Source organism: Megalobrama amblycephala, linkage group LG6, assembly GCF_018812025.1.
Source record: "Megalobrama amblycephala isolate DHTTF-2021 linkage group LG6, ASM1881202v1, whole genome shotgun sequence".
In the NCBI taxonomy this organism is placed as follows: domain Eukaryota; kingdom Metazoa; phylum Chordata; class Actinopteri; order Cypriniformes; family Xenocyprididae; genus Megalobrama; species Megalobrama amblycephala.
In genome coordinates, this window is record NC_063049.1 from 15178989 (window position 1) to 15198149 (window position 19161).

Here is a 19161-nt window from a genome sequence, read left to right on the forward strand (position 1 = left end):
GCTCACTTCAGTTGTCATCCAATAGTGTCAGTGCAGTCAAATCAATAATATTGTAGAATATTAAGTGTCCCCAACTAAGCAAGCCAGAGGCAACAGTGGCAAGGATGTATAAATCACAAATCTGTATCAAAATATGAGAAGCACACATCTGCATCCATCCACACATTTGACCAGAGCATGTTCACTAAGAATAACAATGGAAAAGCAGTGAAGTGGAATGCAAAAACACATTCTGTGTGAACTTTGTGAGAAGCCTCAAATCAAGCCACACCCCCAAAGATTGTTGGGGGTTGCAAATCAGGCCCAAAATCGGGCTTAAAGGGTTTGTTTACCCCAAAATGAAAATTCTGTCATTAATTACTCATCCTCATGTAGTTCCACATCCATAAGACATTCGTTCAACACAAATTAAGATATTTTTGAAGAAATCTGAGAGGTATATGACTCGTCCATAGACAGCAATATAGCCACCACTTTCAAGGTCCAGAAAGGTACTAAAGACATCATTAAAACTGGCGATGTGACTACAGTGGTTCAACCTTCTGAAGGGATGGATTCTGGAATCCACTGCCGCTTCAATATATATCTTTTAAGTTATTAATCAACATTTATATTTCTGTTAAATTATTTGAATGACTTCTTCAACGTATGTTAAAGCATTTATTTTCCTCTGTACCTCTCACTGAGAGAAAAGAACATGTTATCAGTATGGTAAAGTTTGGTAAAGTTTCCTGCTCAGAGCAGAGCTCAGATCAACTTCAACCTTGAAGAAGCTGTGAATCATGTATCTGTGTATGTGTGCCAAGTGTTCTGTGCAGGTCCCTTTGTACTGGACAACTGGTATTCTACTTGAGACCAGCAGACGCTATGTCGTGACCCCAAAAGGACATCTGGTACCTAAATCCAGGGTCCCCTCATCAGCATCGTGACGAAGGAAGATATGCTTCTGACTATCTGTCCATGTGTGGAAGATTACCAAATTTGTCTATCTTTCTTAGCCAATCAGAATCATTCAACCTGAAGTAATGACCTAGTTAGTTGACTCTGTTAGAGTATAATTGTTATGGAAATGTGAATGTACGCAGAGCGGCCTACAAACTCCTTGAGAGACTTGAAGCTGGCTTCTGCTGATGAAAATGCAAACTATTCTTCATTAAAATTTTCTTCAATTTATTAATTTTTTTAAACTTTGACTCTGGGTCTTTATTCAACATATCTGGTTTCAAGGGTCCTAAACTGTTAATCCCCAACACTTCATTTTATGAAGCGACGAGAATACTTTTTGTGTGCAAAAACAAAAAAATAATGACTTTATTTAACAATATCTCACAATTCTTGACAGAAAACACTCAATAGACTGCGAGTGTCCCGACTGCTTTGAATTAGTAGCGTGCCTTTACCTTACTAAAGGTAACATAACAACAAAGTACTGATGATAAAACAATCTCCCTTCATTGTGCAGGTTATATTTATATGTATTTCTTTATTTTTGTACATTTGTGTGATGTAAATTAAATATATCGATACCTACAGAGGGATTTTCATAAATAAACAGATTTTTTTTTGTCATAGTCTATGATCCCAATGAAAAGTTTAGCTGGGTAGTACCAGTTTTAAGTATGATGACTGTATAATTTGGTAACACTTTACAATAAGGATCATTAATTAAATATTAGTTAATGTATAAACTAACTTGAACTAACCATGAGCAATACATTTGTTACTGTATTTACTAATCTTCGTTAACGTTAACGAAAATACAGTTGTTCATTGTTTGATCGTTAATTCAGCGCATTAATGTTTTATAATGTATTAGTAAATGTTGAAATTAACAAAGATTATTAAATGCTGTATAAGTGCAGTTCATTATTAGTTCATGTTAACTAATGAACCTTACTGTAAAGTGTTACGTATAATTTATTCAACACTGCAAAATGTGCAGTACTGTGGGTCCCTGACCAGAGTTGAGAGCCACTGCTGTAGACCAACAATTTCCCTTGCTTTATATGACATTTGCCACTTCTCCACTGAATGTATTGCTTTACAAAGCAAGTTCTAATCACAGAAAGTCTTATGTGAGCTTGTAATACTCTGATATATTGTGGTATATAACAGTTTGTGTATAATTTTTAAATCACAGAGATTTGTACTTAATAGGACTATAGAAATGTTTCTAAAGCTCTGGCTTTTTTTTTCTTTTTCAGAAGAACATGTAATATTCATTTGAAGAAAAGTGACCGATACACAAATTAATCCTTTTTTTTTATTATAGTACTCTACATAAGAAATGCAAATACATGTTTATAAACCATTAGAGGAGTGAATGTAATTCAAATCGACCTTCATCATCTTAAATAAAATACATTCTATCTTGTCAATGATATGTAGAAAACATCATAAAAGATCATTTAATATAAAAGCCTTATATATGAATTTTAAAACTCTGTGAAATAACAATTGCATTAGGTATTTGCATAGTAAATATTGGTTAGGCCTAAGCGTGTAAGACACATTTGAAGAAACTAAAGATAAGTAATTGTAAAAACAGAAAGTGTTAAAGTCATGTTTAAAAAGAAATGCCAGAAACGCTTCACAATTTTGTCCATTGGCTCTGTAACAATGTCATATTTTTCCTATTGATGCAAAACTGGTCCACATGAAGAATTAACCTTCAAAACAAGGTGAGTGGTGACCTTTGTCACCCTTTATCTCAAGATTTCAAGCATTGCCCCAGTTTTTGAATGCAACCGCAAGGTATTCAATACAAACATGAACGCTTAAACGATAGGTTTTGCAGACATTTAAGCGTATGTTTGTGAAGATGTGTAGCACTGTTTGACAGTGAGGTCTGCGGGCCACTGTGATAGACCGCAATTAAAAACACGAAGAAAACAATCAAATACTTCTAAACCTGTCACAAACCCAAGAAGAAAATATTATCAATGTTAATTTTTTTCTTAATTCACAGTAAATCTTTGTGCGTAATGTGTAAAATTTGAGTTAGAGCTCTCCTATGATTGACAAAGCAAACTAATGTATTGTCAAGCAAAAGATATGTGTACCTAAACTGCATCTTATACGTATTACGAAAGTGCAAGAGCTAAACAGATTGATGACCAAAGCAACTTAGTTAATATAACAATGTATAAAACAACTATTCTGAACCGCCAGTGTTTTTGATTTTGCCTTTGCGAGGCCTTTGTAAGAGAAACTATCTGCAGATGTCTTTCCCAGAATGCTGCAAGATTCCATTTGCTCAATCACTTGGCAACAAGATTTGGCTTCAGCTGAGAGGTTTTCAGGCCAGCTGGCTGTAAAGTTCAATGTTCTTGCCGATAACACTGTAAGCCAGAGAGAAGAGACGTGTGCGGGGTGAGCGAGGTTATCCCAGCAGAACTCTTTGAAGGCGATCGGCGGGCACGCTGTTGTCATCATCCGAGTCAGCGTCGCTCTGAGGGTTGGAGCTGCAGGGAGAGGTGCATTCTGGGGAGCACAGGTAGTGCATCAAGGGCAGGCGATACTTCCCGCAGAAATCCACAAACTTGATGTGACGAACACATGAGTCGAAGTAAACGCCTGGGAATGAGGTGGTGAGATATACTGTGGTTAGAAAACAATTTTACATTGCCTAAAAAGATCCAATATGATTTAAAGGGATAGTTCTGTCATCAATTACCCTCATGTCCTTCCAAACCTACTTTTGTTCACAAATGAAGATACTTTTTAAGGCATAACACCACAGGTGAATTGAGTAAACATTTTAACTAACAGATTTCACAATACTTTCCCCATTTGAATAATCACAGTACATTATGACAATTGTTTTGTATTACAAGTTTTCTGAAATGTTTTGATTAAATATGACAATGATCCATTATTTAACCCTTTCAATTATTGCAATAGCAATTAAGTTTGTTCCTGTTTGACCAGCAGATGGAGAAGAACTTCATACAAGTTGAAAATTGCATTTCTTTGTTATCAGAACAGTAGGACATGATTCCATCAAAGATCTGGTGGAGGTACAACTCTGTGGGAAACCCAACCCAACTATGTAGAAAGTACTCATGCTCCCTCCATTCTACCAGAGTACATCAATTTACCCTTATTAGCTGATAATTCTGATTATGTTCAAAATGGACACATTTCTACTGTAGCTCTCCTCTCTAAGAAAACCTCAGACTGAAATCTACATTGATCTATTGATGTTTTCAGATGTGGAAAAAAACTAGTAATCAGATGTTTTCAGTCTCATCTGAAATGAGCAGCGTTGGTGGTAACGCAATACAAGTAATGTGCATTACATAATCAGATAACTTTTTTGATGTTACAAGTAAAGGCATTACAAGTGACATGCATTACATAATCAGATTACTTTTTTGATGTTACAAGTAAAGTAAGGCATTACAAATGACATGCATTACGTAATCAGATTACTTTTTTGATGTTACAAGTAAAGGCATTACAAGTGACATGCATTACATAATCAGATTACTTTTTTGATGTTACAAGTAAAGTAAGTCATTACAAGTGACATGCATTACGTAATCAGATTACTTTTTTGATGTTATGAGTAAAGGCATTACAAGTAACATCCATTACATAATCAGATTACTTTTTGATGTTACAAGTAAGGCATTACAAATGACATGCATTATGTAATCAGATTACTTTTTTGATGTTATGAGTAAGCCATTACAAATGACATGCATTATGTAATCAGATTACTTTTTTGATGTTACAAGTAAAGGCATTACAAGTGACATGCATTACATAATCAGATTACTTTTTTGATGTTACAAGTAAAGTAAGGCATTACAAATGACATGCATTACGTAATCAGATTACTTTTTTGATGTTACAAGTAAAGGCATTACAAGTGACATGCATTACGTTATCAGATTACTTTTTTGATGTTAAAAGTAAAATAAGTCATTACAAGTGACATGCATTACGTAATCAGATTACTTTTTGATGTTATGAGTAAAGGCATTACAAGTAACATCCATTACATAATCAGATTACTTTTTTGATGTTACAAGTAAGCCATTACAAATGACATGCATTATGTAATCAGATTACTTTTTTGATGTTACAAGTAAGCCATTACAAATGACATGCATTATGTAATCAGATTACTTTTTTGATGTTATGAGTAAAGGCATTACAAGTAACATCAATTACATAATCAGATTACTTTTTTGATGTTACAAGTAAAGTAAGGCATTACAAATGACATGCATTATGTAATCATTACTTTTTTGATGTTATGAGTAAAGGCATTACAAGTGACATGCATTACATTATCAGATTACTTTTTTGATGTTATGAGTAAAGGCATTACAAGTTACATCCATTACATAATCAGATTACTTTTTTGATGTTACAAGTAAAGTAAAGCATTACAAGTAACGTGAATTACATAATTAGATTACTTTTTTGATGTTACAAGTAAACTAAGGCATTACTAATGACATGCATTATGTAATCAGATTACTTTTTTGATGTTATGAGTAAAGGCATTACAAGTGACATGCATTACGTTATCAGACTACTTTTTTAATGTCACAAGTAAAGTAAAGCATTACAAGTAACGTGAATTACATAATTAGATTACTTTTTTGATGTTACGAGTAAAGGCATTACAAGTAACATGCATTATGTAATCAGATTACTATTTTGAACTGCAAATTACATTCTAATAACACAAATACATTTATTTACAACCAAAAAAATTACTTTAGATGAAGTATTTTCAAGAAGACAGTCACAGTAATAGTATGAATTGTAGCTGAAATATAGCTTGTGATGCATGTACAATTTAGATGATTAATCAGAATTTCAAATTAATACTTGGAAAATTTAACAATTATATGACTCCTTAGATGTTACTTGATGTTATTACATTTTTTTTTACCTACAAGAGTCTCCTAGGATAGAAGGAATGGATGAATAATTCAGAGCAACTTGGCATTTCTGACTGACCGTCAGCTATCTTGGTTTGGAGAAAAACAAATTCCACCTACAACGGCTTGCCACTTAGTGGCAATTTAAAGGATGATGCACTAGTGTCCAATGTAGTGGTTGTTCAAAACCCATGTATAGGCAAGATATGGCTTTTCGAATAGCTATCCACTATAGTGACCTCTATATGTGAAAGGGTTAATTAAATATGCTCTAATTTGCATACATTTCTAGAACAGAATCAAAAAAAAAAAAAAAAAAAAAAAAAAAAAATAGGAAGATGTTTTATATATATAAAATATAAAATTTTCCAGTGCCTGAAAAAACAAATGATTTGCCTGTATGAATAAAAGCCTAAATTAAATCTGATTATCATTCAAAGGGATTTGGCTCTGTGCAATTCATGTGTATTTACTTTTTTTAATGATCTTTATGGACTTTTTGAAGGTTGCATGGACTTCAGTGGAGGAACAAAAATGATCAAAGAATATTAAAAATGTCTTCATTTGTGTTCTGAAGATGAACGAAAGTCATACAGGTTTGTAACAACATGAAAGTGAGTAAATGATGACAGAATGAGTGCACATTCTTCTATATACATGACTTTCATTGATTTTGAACTCTCTAGACATTTTTAACATATATCTATATCTAACTTATCTTTATATCATTTTTCTTCTCCCACCTGCACACTTGGGGTTGGGGCACTTGCTGGCCATGTCTAGGTAGTTGACTAGATGACTTGGGAGGTCTTTATATGAGTACAGAAGGTTCTTGCTTTTGACGGTGCGGCCAGCCAGCTCCAGCAGTGATGGGGGGTCATAAGTCATGTCCTTGACGAAGCGTACGACCAAGGGATTTCCACGGAGACTGAGCTCCTGAAGTTGTACCAGGCTCAGATCTCTCTCGGAAGATACGTCAGCAAGTTATTATGCAGACTAAGAGAGCGCAGGGAATGGAGCCTGTGAGAGTGAAAGGAAAAGCAAGACCGGCAAAAACATTTTTAATACTCATTTTATTACTACTACTAGTATACTACTGTAATATACACTCACTGGCCACTTATTTAGGTAAACCTGTTCAATTGCTCGTTAACATGAATATCTAATCAGTCAATCACATGGCACCAACTCAATGCATTTAGGCATGTAGACATGGTCAAGATCATCTGCTGAAGTTCAAAATGAGGATCAGAATAGAAAAGAAAGGTGATTTAAGTGACTTTGAACGTGGCATGGTTGTTGGTGCCAGATGGGCTGGTCTAAGTATTTCAGAAACAACTGATCTACTGGGAATTTCATGCACAATCATCTCTAGGGTTTACAGATAATGGTCAGAAAAAGAGATAATATCCAGTGAGCAGCATTTCTGTGGCTGAAAATGTCTTGCCAGAGGTCAGAGGAGAATGGCCAGACTGGTTTGAGCTGATAGAAAGGCAACAGTAACTCAAATAACTACTCGTTACAACCGAGGCCTGCAGAAGAGCATCAATATTGTATTATAAAAACGTTAACATCTGTTGAGTCTTGATTTCTGCTGCAAAATTCAGATGGTAGGGTCAGAATTTGGCATAAACAATATGAAAGCATGGATCCATCCTGCCTTGTATCAATGGTTTAGGCTGCTGCTGGTGTAATGGTGTGAGGGATATTTTCCCTTACTTTGGGCCCCTTAGTACCAATTGAGCATCATTTAAATGCCACGACATCCCTGAGTATTGTTGCTGACCATGCCCATCCCTTTATGAACACACAATTGAAGGCCCCGTATACTTCAAACGAAATCGAAGAACGAACTGATGTGACGTCATTTCGAACAAAATCAGGCCAAAACGAAGTTCGTTTTGTGTTCTTTTTGGAAGTTCGAAACGGCTTGCCAAAGCGAACTTTCAGGAAAAGTTCTTCAGCTGCAAAACACCTTCGTACTTCCATTGGTCAGTGACGATAACGTAATAGGAGGTGTGCGCTGAGGCTCCGCCTTCACTCACGTGGGATGCGTCTTTCTTTGACTCATTTCGTGTGTTGAGTTCGTTAAAGTAAGATCTCTGCGGGTGAAAACATGAACACACTGGATACCCGCTTTATAGTACAAAATGAAGTGCTTCTGATAAAATGAGGCACTGACACTGTTTTTCATGTTTGATACTGTAAAGCTGCTTGATTTTATGCAATCTAATAAATAAAGTGCTATATGAAGACGTGACGTGACTGGAGTGCTAATTTGCAGAGCTTGTGCTAACATACCCATGTTGTTATGATCAGATACTTTTCTTATGCTTAATAATAAATGCTTGCCGTTTTCTCATTTTTGTTTTGTTTATTTTGTTACACTCTAAAAAATGCTGGGTTAAAAACAACCCAAGTTGGGTTGAAAATGGACAAACCCAGCAATTGGGTTGTTTTAACCCAGCGGTAGGGTTAAATGTTTGCCCAACCTGCTGGGTAGTTTTATTTAACTCAACTATTGTTTAAAAATGACCGTATTGCTTAATTAAAATTAACCCAAAGTATGTTGGAAATGAACATTTATTAATGTTCAATGAATAATTATTAAACAATAAACATTTATTAAATTGCTTATTAATACATTTATATTAATAAACTATTAAAGCTTATTAATAAACATTCACCTTTTGTCTATTATTGTTGCCTCTAATTGCATCTGGTTTTTAATTTCCCAACTATTTTGGGTTCATTTTAAGCTAGCCATATAGCAATTTTTAAACAATAGTTGGTTTAAATAAAACTACCCAGCAGGTTGGGCAAACATTTAACCCAACCGCTGGGTTAAAACAACCCAATCGCTGGGTTTGTCCATTTTCAACCCAACTTGGGTTGTTTTTAACCCAGCATTTTTTAGAGTGTACTGAGAAGAAAGTGCATGGCACATATTTACATATTCATATAACCGTCGATCTCAGCAGTGTGGGCGGCGTCAGATATTCGTTTACAGTGTATCGCTGGTCACGCATTTCGAACTTCGTTTTACCCCTAAACGAAGAATGAAAAAGAACTTCGTTTGAAGTATACTGGGGCCTTAAGGCTGTTCTGAAGGCAAAAAAAACCCTCCAACCCGGTACTAGCAAGGTGTAACCAATAAAGTGGCCCATTAGTGTATATAATAATATAATTGTGGTACAATATACCAGTAGAATAATAATGGTAAAAATGTTTTTTTTTTTTTTTGTCATATCCAAATAATTATATTTTCTTTATGATATATTAATATAATAATAATAAAAAAATAAAATCTTCACAAGCATTGTTAGCAAGCATTTGCATTGCACATCTAAGACTTACCTGTTGAGTGTAGGTGGGACACTCTGGATGCGATTATCACACAGAACTAGGTAAGTGAGGCAGGGCAAGTTAGCTAGTTCAGCAGGGATGGAGGAGATCTGGTTACCACCCAGATACAACAGCTCTAAGCTAGAGAGAGAGAAAGAAGGGTTGTGAAGCAAAAATCGATGTCAAAATGGTGACAAAGTGACTAAGAACTTATTAATACATGGCAGTTTGTTATTGGAATCTGTCATGGGAAAATAAAGTGATGCAGGTGAAACAGACAGTCTAGAACCCTAAAAACATAAAATGATTTCATCCAGTTGAATAGGATGAATCCTTTTTTCTTTATTTCATCAATACTAGGAAATCAAGAGAATGCACATTAAGGCAGTGCTTTGCAACTTTTTGACTCCAAGGCCTCCCTTTATCTAAGACAAATTTGAATGCTCTTCTATATAAACTATTTATGTACCTCTGGTATTTCTGTTGTAATGAAAAAAAAAACATTAATTTAATGTTTCTTTAGCATTTTAATTAAGATTATGTTAATATAACTCAATTTAAATAATCTGAAAACTTAAGTTTGGCCCCCTGTCAGTTTTCTGATGCCCTCTAGTGGGGCCCAACTCTCTGCATTAAAGTATATTGAAAATCAACAGGAAGTCTTCCACTGTGCAAATGCAGACGTGCGAGAAAAAAATAGATCACAGTAAACATGCAAAGTTTGGTTATGAGGAAATCACCCTAACTTCAGCTGTTCTAAGATCAATGTTATACAGATCAATGTTTCATGATAACGAAGATATTCAGCAAACATCCCTTTTGTTGCATCACAAACACTTGTGTCCTGCACACACATCCAGTGCTTCATGGGATGACTATAGTTTAAAGGGGTAGTTCACCCAAAAGTGAGAATTCTGTCAACATTTACTCACCCTCAAGCTGTTCTAAACCTGTATGAATTTCTGTCTTCTGCTGAACACAAAGATATTTTGAAGAATGTGTCAAATATCCCTATTTGGAACACAGTCTTGTACCTTGGTCTATTTGCCTTGAATTAAAGTTTGTAATGTTGTGATTCATCTCACAGTCAGTTAATTTAGTTCAAGGCCCTGATATACTTCAATCAAAATTGAAAAACAAGATGGTGTGACTTAATTTACAACAAAATCAGGTGAAAATATAGTTCTAGACATGAAAGAGTATAAAAATTTTATATAATGATTATAGTGTATAAATTGATCACAGTTTTTAAAATGTGTTGTGCGATTCAGTCCGATTTTTGCATTGGTCTGAACGAAAATGGCAGACAGAATGAATAAAAATGTAACTCTACTCTCTGACAGTAGGTGGCGTTTATGGCAAAGCAGAAATAGAGCTGTTTACCCTGTGATCTACGCTACACGCTGCACCTGCGTGAAGCTAACTTTGCTTAATGCTGCACAGTATTTATGTATGAGTTTTTCAAATCTCTGTAATCAAATACGGTTTTAATGATAATTAAAAATGAAACAGTAATACTAAACTTCATGAATTTTATAGTCAAACCGGTAACGTTTCATCCCTATAAAGTTTGTTTGGGGAGTTTGAAGGTGAACTTTCCAGAAAAGTGTACATTTAGGTAAACGCCTTTGAACTATTATTGGTCGCGGCAATTATGTAATTCTGTTGTAATGAAAAAAAACCTTAATTTAATGTTTCTTTAGCATTTTAATTAAGATTATGTTAATATCACTAAATTTAAATAATTTGAAAACTTATAAGTTTGGACCCCTGGAGGTTTTCTGATGCCCTCTAGTGGGGCCCAACTCTCTGCATTAAAGTATATTGAAAATCAACAGGAAGTCTTCCACTGTGCAAATGCAGACGTGCGAGAGAAAAAAAATAGATCACAGTAAACATGCAAAGTTTGGTTATGAGGAAATCACCCTAACTTCAGCTGTTCTAAGATCAATGTTATACAGATCAATGTTTCATGATAACAAAGATATTCAGCAAACATCCCTTTTGTTGCATCACAAACACTTGTGTCCTGCACACACATCCAGTGCTTCATAATACTAATACTTCAGTAACTTCATCCAGTGCTTCATAATACTAATACTTCAGTAACTTCATCCAGTGCTTCGTAATACTAAACTTCATGAATTTTATAGTCAAACCGGTAACTGTTTCATCCCTATGAAGTTTGTTTGGGGAGTTTGAAGGTGAACTTTCCAGAAAGGTGTACATTTAGGTAAACGCCTTTGAACTACTGTTGGTCGCTGCAATTATGTAATAGGTTGTATAGTGCTCTGAGGCTCCACCCTCTTTAATTTGGAAGTCTTCTCTGGTTCATTTCTTCTGTTCAGTTTGTCGAGGTCAGATATCCATTAGTAAAAACATGAACACACTGGAGAGTTGCTTTATAAAAGAAATTGAAGCTGTAATTCTAACTGAAAGTGACACTGGCACTGTTTTTTAGTATTACTGTAAGGGGGCGTTCACACAAAATGCATTTTTCCATTCCAATGCACTACTTTTCCATTGTTTTTCTAAGTAAACAAGCTAGACGTACGTGTATTACCTTTGCGCTCACGTCTTGCATCTTTTGCAACGTCTTGCGCATGACACGGCATTCAAAAAACGAGTCTTGAAACCTTTTTCCCCATTCCACTGCCCGCCTCTCGCATTTTTCAAAGCATTTTTCTCGTTCTGTGTGAACGAGCCCTAAAGCTTCTTGCTTTTAAGCAATCTATTGTATTTAGTGCGATATAAATAAATGCGATGTTATGTGCCTGGAGTGCCGAATTGCAGAGCACATTTCCACATCGCTATGATAATATTATAAAGCGACGAGTATATTTTTGGAGCGCCAAAAAAACTAAATGACGACTTATAAAGTGATGGCCGATTTCAAAACACTGCTTAAGGAAGATTCTGAGCACAAATGAATCAGCGTATCGAATCATGATTCAGATCGCATGTCAAACTGCCAACGGCTGAAATCACGTGACTTTGGTGCTCCGAACAGAAGATTCGATACACTGATTCATTTGTGCTCCGAAGCTTCCTGAAGCATTGTTTTGAAATCGGCCATCACTAAATAAGTCATTATTTTTGTGTCATTGCTCCCTATGAAGGCCTCACAGAGCCATCGGATTTCAACTTAAAATATCTTACTTTGTGTTCCGAAGATTAACGAAGGTCTTACGGGTGTGGAACGGCATGAGGGTAAGTAATAAATGACATAATTTTCATATTTGGGTGAATTAACCCTTTAACTTTATTTTCTCAATGCTCAAATTGGGATGTTCACTAACAGTATACCTCGCTCAGGTATTTCAAACTTGTTTTTCCCCTTAGAACGAAAAAGAACTTTGCTGTGAGTATATCAGGGCCTCTAGAATCGTTACTGAAGAAGTTTTCAAACCCCCTGGAGAAAAGGAATTCTTCCTCTGCTGGGGACAAACAATGAGACAATGAGAAACAAGGAGCGAGTGAGAGAACTTCTACCATTTTACCCTACTTGGCACTTTCTCCATTTGTTGTACTCCCTGAAGAGAGGCATTCATTTCTTCATTCCATTCGCCAACCCATCTCGGCTTAGTCTCTACAATTACCACAGCAGGCAGAGATGGCAAAGGGAAAAGAGGCCCAGATCTCTCAAAAAGGACCAACTCTGTGTGTAATGTGGGACAACAGGGCACATCTCTTTATGATGGGATGGCTCGCAGCCAAGTCGGCCTCAGCAGACTCACGGCTCCAGCACAGCTCTACTGAGGCCACATGGCAAACTGATCCTGTGGCCTGCAGCTCTACTCCTGAGAGCTTCCTATTCACTCTCAATGTGAACCAAAGCCCAAATGAGATACTATTCTGTGGTGAGCTGAGAAGCACTTCACTGTCATGACATGACAGCTGGATTTCAATATAACCAGATTATAATTGTATAAGTGCAAAAGCTCACCAAGGCTGCATTTATTTGATAGGAAGTGCAGTAAAACTACAATATTGTGAAATATTATTACAATTTAAAATAACTGTTTATGATTTTAATTTATTCCTGTGATGGCAAAGATGAATTTTCAGCTTCACTACTCCAGTCTTCAGTGTCACATGATCCTTCAGAAATCATTTTAATAAACAGGCCCAAACTACAGGTAGACTGTATGATGTTTGTCTACTGTTTGCCATATCAGTCATTGCCACTATCAGTTAATAACGTACCGTAATCATCAACTACTGAGCTGGAAGACTGTGAGTCACGTTCTGGGTGCTCCATTTCCTTGACATTGCGAAAGGTGTTTATTAATATGCACGTGGCATGACTAATAATTAAGACAACACTGATAAGATTCAGAATGAACTTGACAGCATAAGGAAGCAGGTATTCGGTAAACAAACATTAGGCAGAGAAATGCATCTGCTAACTTGTAAAGAGTGTGACAGCCTACTTTGTCCTACTTTCCCATTCACTTTCTCCATAGGGAAAATACTTCAGTAAACACTTCTGACTAACCAAACTAACCAGGTCCAAGATATTACAAATTGCATTTTTATTTTATGTTGGAATAAACTAATCATCATTTTTGATTTATATTTTATATAGAAATTCTAATACAATCTAAAATATTGACTATACAGTCAGTATCACAATATAGCAAAAATATATTTATGCAAACATACAGTATATATATATATATATATATATATATATATATATAAATACTTAAATTTTCGATTCATCAAAATATCCAGCATTAGCAGCTATCTGACCTAAACTGGGTTCTCATTGGTTCATTGTATTCTAAACTTAACTGGCAATCAATTGTTGAAGCTATTAAAGTGTGCTGACCCAAAAATCTTTTACAAACCTGGGCCAAGTTTAAACCAGTAACCAGGCATCACAGCTGGCAAAAGGGCATGTCTAATTTTGACATGTGTATATTGCCAGTATTATGTAATCAAAATGAAAATTATTATTGCTGGTCTTCAATGATAATGTCAAGTTACTTTAATGTATTTGCACCAAAAATGATAAAGATTTATGCTGATATCGTCCAAAACTTTTTCAAACTTTTGGAGGGCAGTGTATATGTTTGCATAAATATATTTTAATATATATTTTCACAATTACTGTGGTTCTCATTTACATGGTAACAGTGGCTTCTCAGTGGATCAGTGGATTTTTTTTAAATGAAGTTGAAAACACTGACTTTTGTGTGTCGATATATCAGAATAGTAATGCATTTTATGAATTGCTCTCTACAACATCGGACACATAACGGTAATTAATATGATTATCCTTTTGCTTGACGTTATCAAACAGCTAATAATGTGATGCTAATGTTAGACAAATCATGTTTCTGTTTGCCATCTCAGAGTCAGACAGCTGCCTTCTAAAAATCAACATCCTTAGAAACTGTTTGAAAAACTCAGAATGTCAGTGGAGAAGGGCATTTAGTTCATCATAACATTGTAATAATATACATCATATTTGTAATTCACCCGCTATATTGCTAAATGTACCCAATTTTTCATATCAACAGAAAAATATAGGATAATCTGGCTTCTCTGCATCAGAGCATAGTAATGAAATGCTAAAGCTGGAATTGATGACAAGGTAGTTTGTGACCTAAGAATCTCCAACGATTTTAAATTCGCGTTTTTCAGACTGTCTATTTTTCAATGCAGTGTTAAGGAGAAAATACTCAGCAATGGTGTTGACTTATGAATTTGCCCATGGTTTGTCTTAAAGCATATTAAAAACACCACATACTGTATATAAACAACATTAAAAACTTGATTTTCACCACAGGGGGTCTTTAAATTCTGTTACATGTAATTGTGAAATTAAATATTTATCATTTTTTCAACTTCTCAGCATACTAGCTTAGCATACCGTTAGCCAGCTAGCTTATTAAATCTCTCATTACCTGTAATCATTTGGTAAGAAAATGCAAATACAATGTGAAACAATAAACTTTTTATATACCCAGAATACGATCACATGTTGTACAATACAGCAGGCTACAGTAGTGCTAAAGCACTGTAGCAGAGAACTGACAGCATACAAACTACGCTTACACACAGCTATCCCCTGGGTCCTAGTGCGAACCACTTTGTGTGGGGGGACCCGATTGTTCATGACACCCAATTGTTGAGTTCAGTTGGCACTGTGACAGAATTACTGTAAAAGAGCTCGGGAACACTCTAAAGAAGCTGACATATGAAGGGAACAGGGCAAGATAATTGTCAATGACCTCTTTTTTTTGTACACACTGCACTTTGTTCAGAGCACAAGCTATAAACAGGAAAAAAAGCAGCATGACACTTGGCTTTTGGATTACACTTCTAAAGTTGCATCAGCCAGGACATGAGGATTTACTTTGCAACAGTAGTAAGGAATAGCATGTTAAATTCCTAGTTATTTAATAAAAAATGGAGCACAGTGTATATGTCATATCATTGTGACAGGCCAATTTCACATTGTTCTACTGTTTTGTTTTATTGAACTTCTTTGGTCCAGCAAAGAAAGCACCATATGGGACAGACATCCAGAATAGAACATTAGAGTCCATGAAAGATGAGTCTTATTCTGGTATTATATGTTCAATAAATTATCTGTGTTAACTTAATAACTGACCACAGGTCATATTATTTCAAAAGATAAATTACAGTCATACTTTTGGATGAGTTGGGTAACTCATTCTGGCTTGTGACTCATATCCGGCTTCACGTACCTCTACCTCTTAAAATCCCTGCTGTTGTGTAACCAGCTGCTGTGCCTTTCATAAGTCCATCAGGATACAGTTAGAGTATATTCTCACATATTCATTTACATGAGCATTACATGCATTCCGAACAAAAATTCAGTGCATGCGCAGTGCCCAGTCTGTTTTATTCCTTGATTACACATCTAAAAGGGAAACTGACATGCCAGTAGAGTTTTTTAAGCAAATACACTTAGTGAATATTTAGTCTACTTCACTGACCAATTTGTAAAATAAACATATGCATGTTTGTATTATGTAAAACATATGTAAACTCAGTTGGCATCATGGCATGTGCTCAAGGTATTTTTGAATTTGATTGAATTACATGGGTTTTTTTTTCTGTTTATCGGATTATTTCAGATCTAAACCACCTCTTCCAATCCATTTGAAATTTGTTTCAGATCAAGCTCAGTCGGATCACAGAGGTGTTTACTGAAGGCTTTTCATTAAGCCATTAATACGATTACTGATTATTTGGTTGTATGTAAACATAGCTATTGTTAAATATTACAAATATTAAAATATTATATAACTGCCACAACAAGGATGTGAGCTTACATGTGTGTTGAATCAAATAACTGTTGTTGTCCTTAAAGTCCCCATGAAATCAAAATTGACAATACTGTTTTTATAGAATATTGCATTATTATAAATGATTTATATGTGCATGTTATTATTATTATAATTAATTTTAATTCATGTGTCCTTCTCTGTAATCAAAATAACTTCGCCTCCCTCTTGCTGCATCTCTTCTCTTTTTTGATGACTTTTTCGGCATGATGGCGGGACAACCTGTCGCGACAATAGCAAATGATCCAACGATCCAGTCAATTCTCGATGGACAAAGTAAAGTTCCGCGAAATATAGCCCTACATTTTTTCTTGTTCGAGAAGCTGTTTCAGTCGGATATACATCACAATAAGGAACAACTTTCGCAACTTCCGTTTCTACACTTATTGATGGCTGTTTTCCCACCTAAAATGATGTAACTTCCTGGAGTGTGACGTCATTACGGGAACATTAAAGGGTTAGTTCACCCAAAAATGAAAATTCTGTCTTACTTACACTCATGCGTTCCACACCTGTACAATTAAGATCGGATTTCAACAAAAATATCTTAATCTGTGTTCCGAAGATTAACGAAGGTCTTACGGGTGTGGAACGGCATGAGGTTGAGTAATAAATTACAGAATTTTCATTTTTGGGTGAACTAACCCTTTAAAAGTTAGCACTCAGGGACATGGCAAAAATGCATCCACTAAAGGTAGTGAAATTAATATATCATATTTAAAAATAACGAATTTGAAGTTTCTTTCAATTTGAAGGACATTCACGGGAATTAAGTGCGTTAATTAGTTTTAGCCAAAATCATGGGGTTGATCAGATTCATTTAATTACACCGAGTAGACATATTATAAGTGTAAAGAGTAGTATGGCAATCCTCCAGCGAGTAAGCTGCCTCAAACCCTAGTGCTCACTTTGTTTTTAGACAGTCGAGGTGCAGTCAGGTGTTTCTGTATTACCTGGTCAGACTCTCTATCTCTGCTGGGATGCTCTTCAGTCTGTTTCCTCCCAGAGACAGTGACTGTAGTCGCAGCAGCTGCAGACACTGGCTCGGCACCTCCTCGAACCTGTTTCCGCTCAAATTCAACATTTCCAGTTGCAGAGACCCAAACTGTTTTGGTAGGGAAAACTCATTTAAACGATTATTCTTGGCTATGAGGGTTTTGAGTTTGGTCAGTCGGGTAATGTCCTCGCAGATGACCGACAGGGTGTTGTTACTTATATCGAGAAACTCCAGGTTAGAGAATAAACAGATTGATTCAGGCAGAACCGTCATTCGGTTATAACACAGATACAGCTGCTTCGTGTCTTTCCGTCGTTTCTCGCTAACCGTGTCCAAACTCTGATTGTTCAGATTCATTCGGGACAGATCTAAAACACTCTCGGCGCTGCTGGCTCCTTCAAAACCCTCCATTTTATTGGCCGATAACGAAAAAGAATTCCCCTTCTTCTGGTTCAAGCTGTTTTCCAATACTTCGACCGAGTTTACTTCCAACTCCAGGCGCCCCGAACATCCATGTGTAACCTAAATTATCCGGCCTAATGGCAGCATTCACACATTACAGTTATCAAAGACGTTCAGTCTTTAACATTCATGTTTCGGGGCTCTACTGTCGTGTGGCTCCGCCCGACTGCATTAACCCTTTACTAGAACTAGCTAGAGAAAAACTGTACTTTAAAGTTCCCTTACAACACGCTTATACTACAAACAACTCGAACAAACTCTGTGTTCTCTTCCAGAACTACATATAGGCCTGCAGTCTCTTCTCTTTAAAACTCAGTGTGAATTGAGGAACATTTGTTTTCTTTAGTTTTCAGGGTCCCTCGCTGGTTATGTAACCACAGCTGTTGCTAAGATTTTCTTATGCAAGCAGTCAGTGAGTTTCTTTTGACCATCCATCATCCAATTTCCCGCCTCTTATCCAGGGATATAATTTTCATAACTCGTGGCTGTTTATAGCAAATAATTCTACAGCCGTGTCTGTGTACAGGGTGCATAATGCATTTGGTCCAGTTTTATACAAACAAGTCCTGTTTTGTAATTGGTTACCCCAGAAAGTAGCATACTAGTGTTGTTATTGTCAGCTAAAACTATTAAAAACTAAAACGTTTTGTTATTTGAATTAAAGCTGAAATAACAGAAAATATAAAAAATTGATGAAAAAAATTACACTGTAAACTCTAACGCTGAAAATAATGAATTGGTTTGAGTAGGACAAACTTAAATTAAAACAAATTAGTTCAGTCAAATTAACTTTCATGAGTATTTAGAACTTTATTTTTCTTTTAAGTTCACAGAACTGATATAGTTTAAGTAAACTGGACTGTTTCATTGTTTTGAGTTTTATGAACTTATTTCTTTTAATTTAGACAAACTTAAGTTTAACTAAAACTGTGCTGGGATTTCTATTTCCCAGCATGCTTTTCCCATGGCACTCAAAAGGGAGTGTAAATGCTAAAATTAAGTGTTATATTATTTATTTATTTATTTGTTTTTTGTGCAAGATTAATGTTAAGTGGGAGATTTAGTAGTGATTAATGTTTTGTTATGCTAATTTGGAAGAGTTTCTGTTAATGTGGGTTTTTGTACACAA

The 19161-nt window shown here is 35.5% G+C and overlaps 1 protein-coding gene across 1 annotated transcript; it reads right to left on the bottom strand.

The window, feature by feature from the left end:
* Nucleotides 1-2249: 2249 nt before the first annotated feature.
* lrrc58b (leucine rich repeat containing 58b) lies at nt 2250-18358 on the bottom strand. The gene is given in 5 exon segments (XM_048193079.1): nt 2250-3576; nt 6647-6862; nt 6865-6923; nt 9261-9389; nt 17527-18358. Coding segments are annotated over 5 exon segments (1053 nt in total). The 5' UTR covers nt 17982-18358; the 3' UTR covers nt 2250-3382.
* Between the last annotated feature and the right edge of the window lie 803 nt (nt 18359-19161).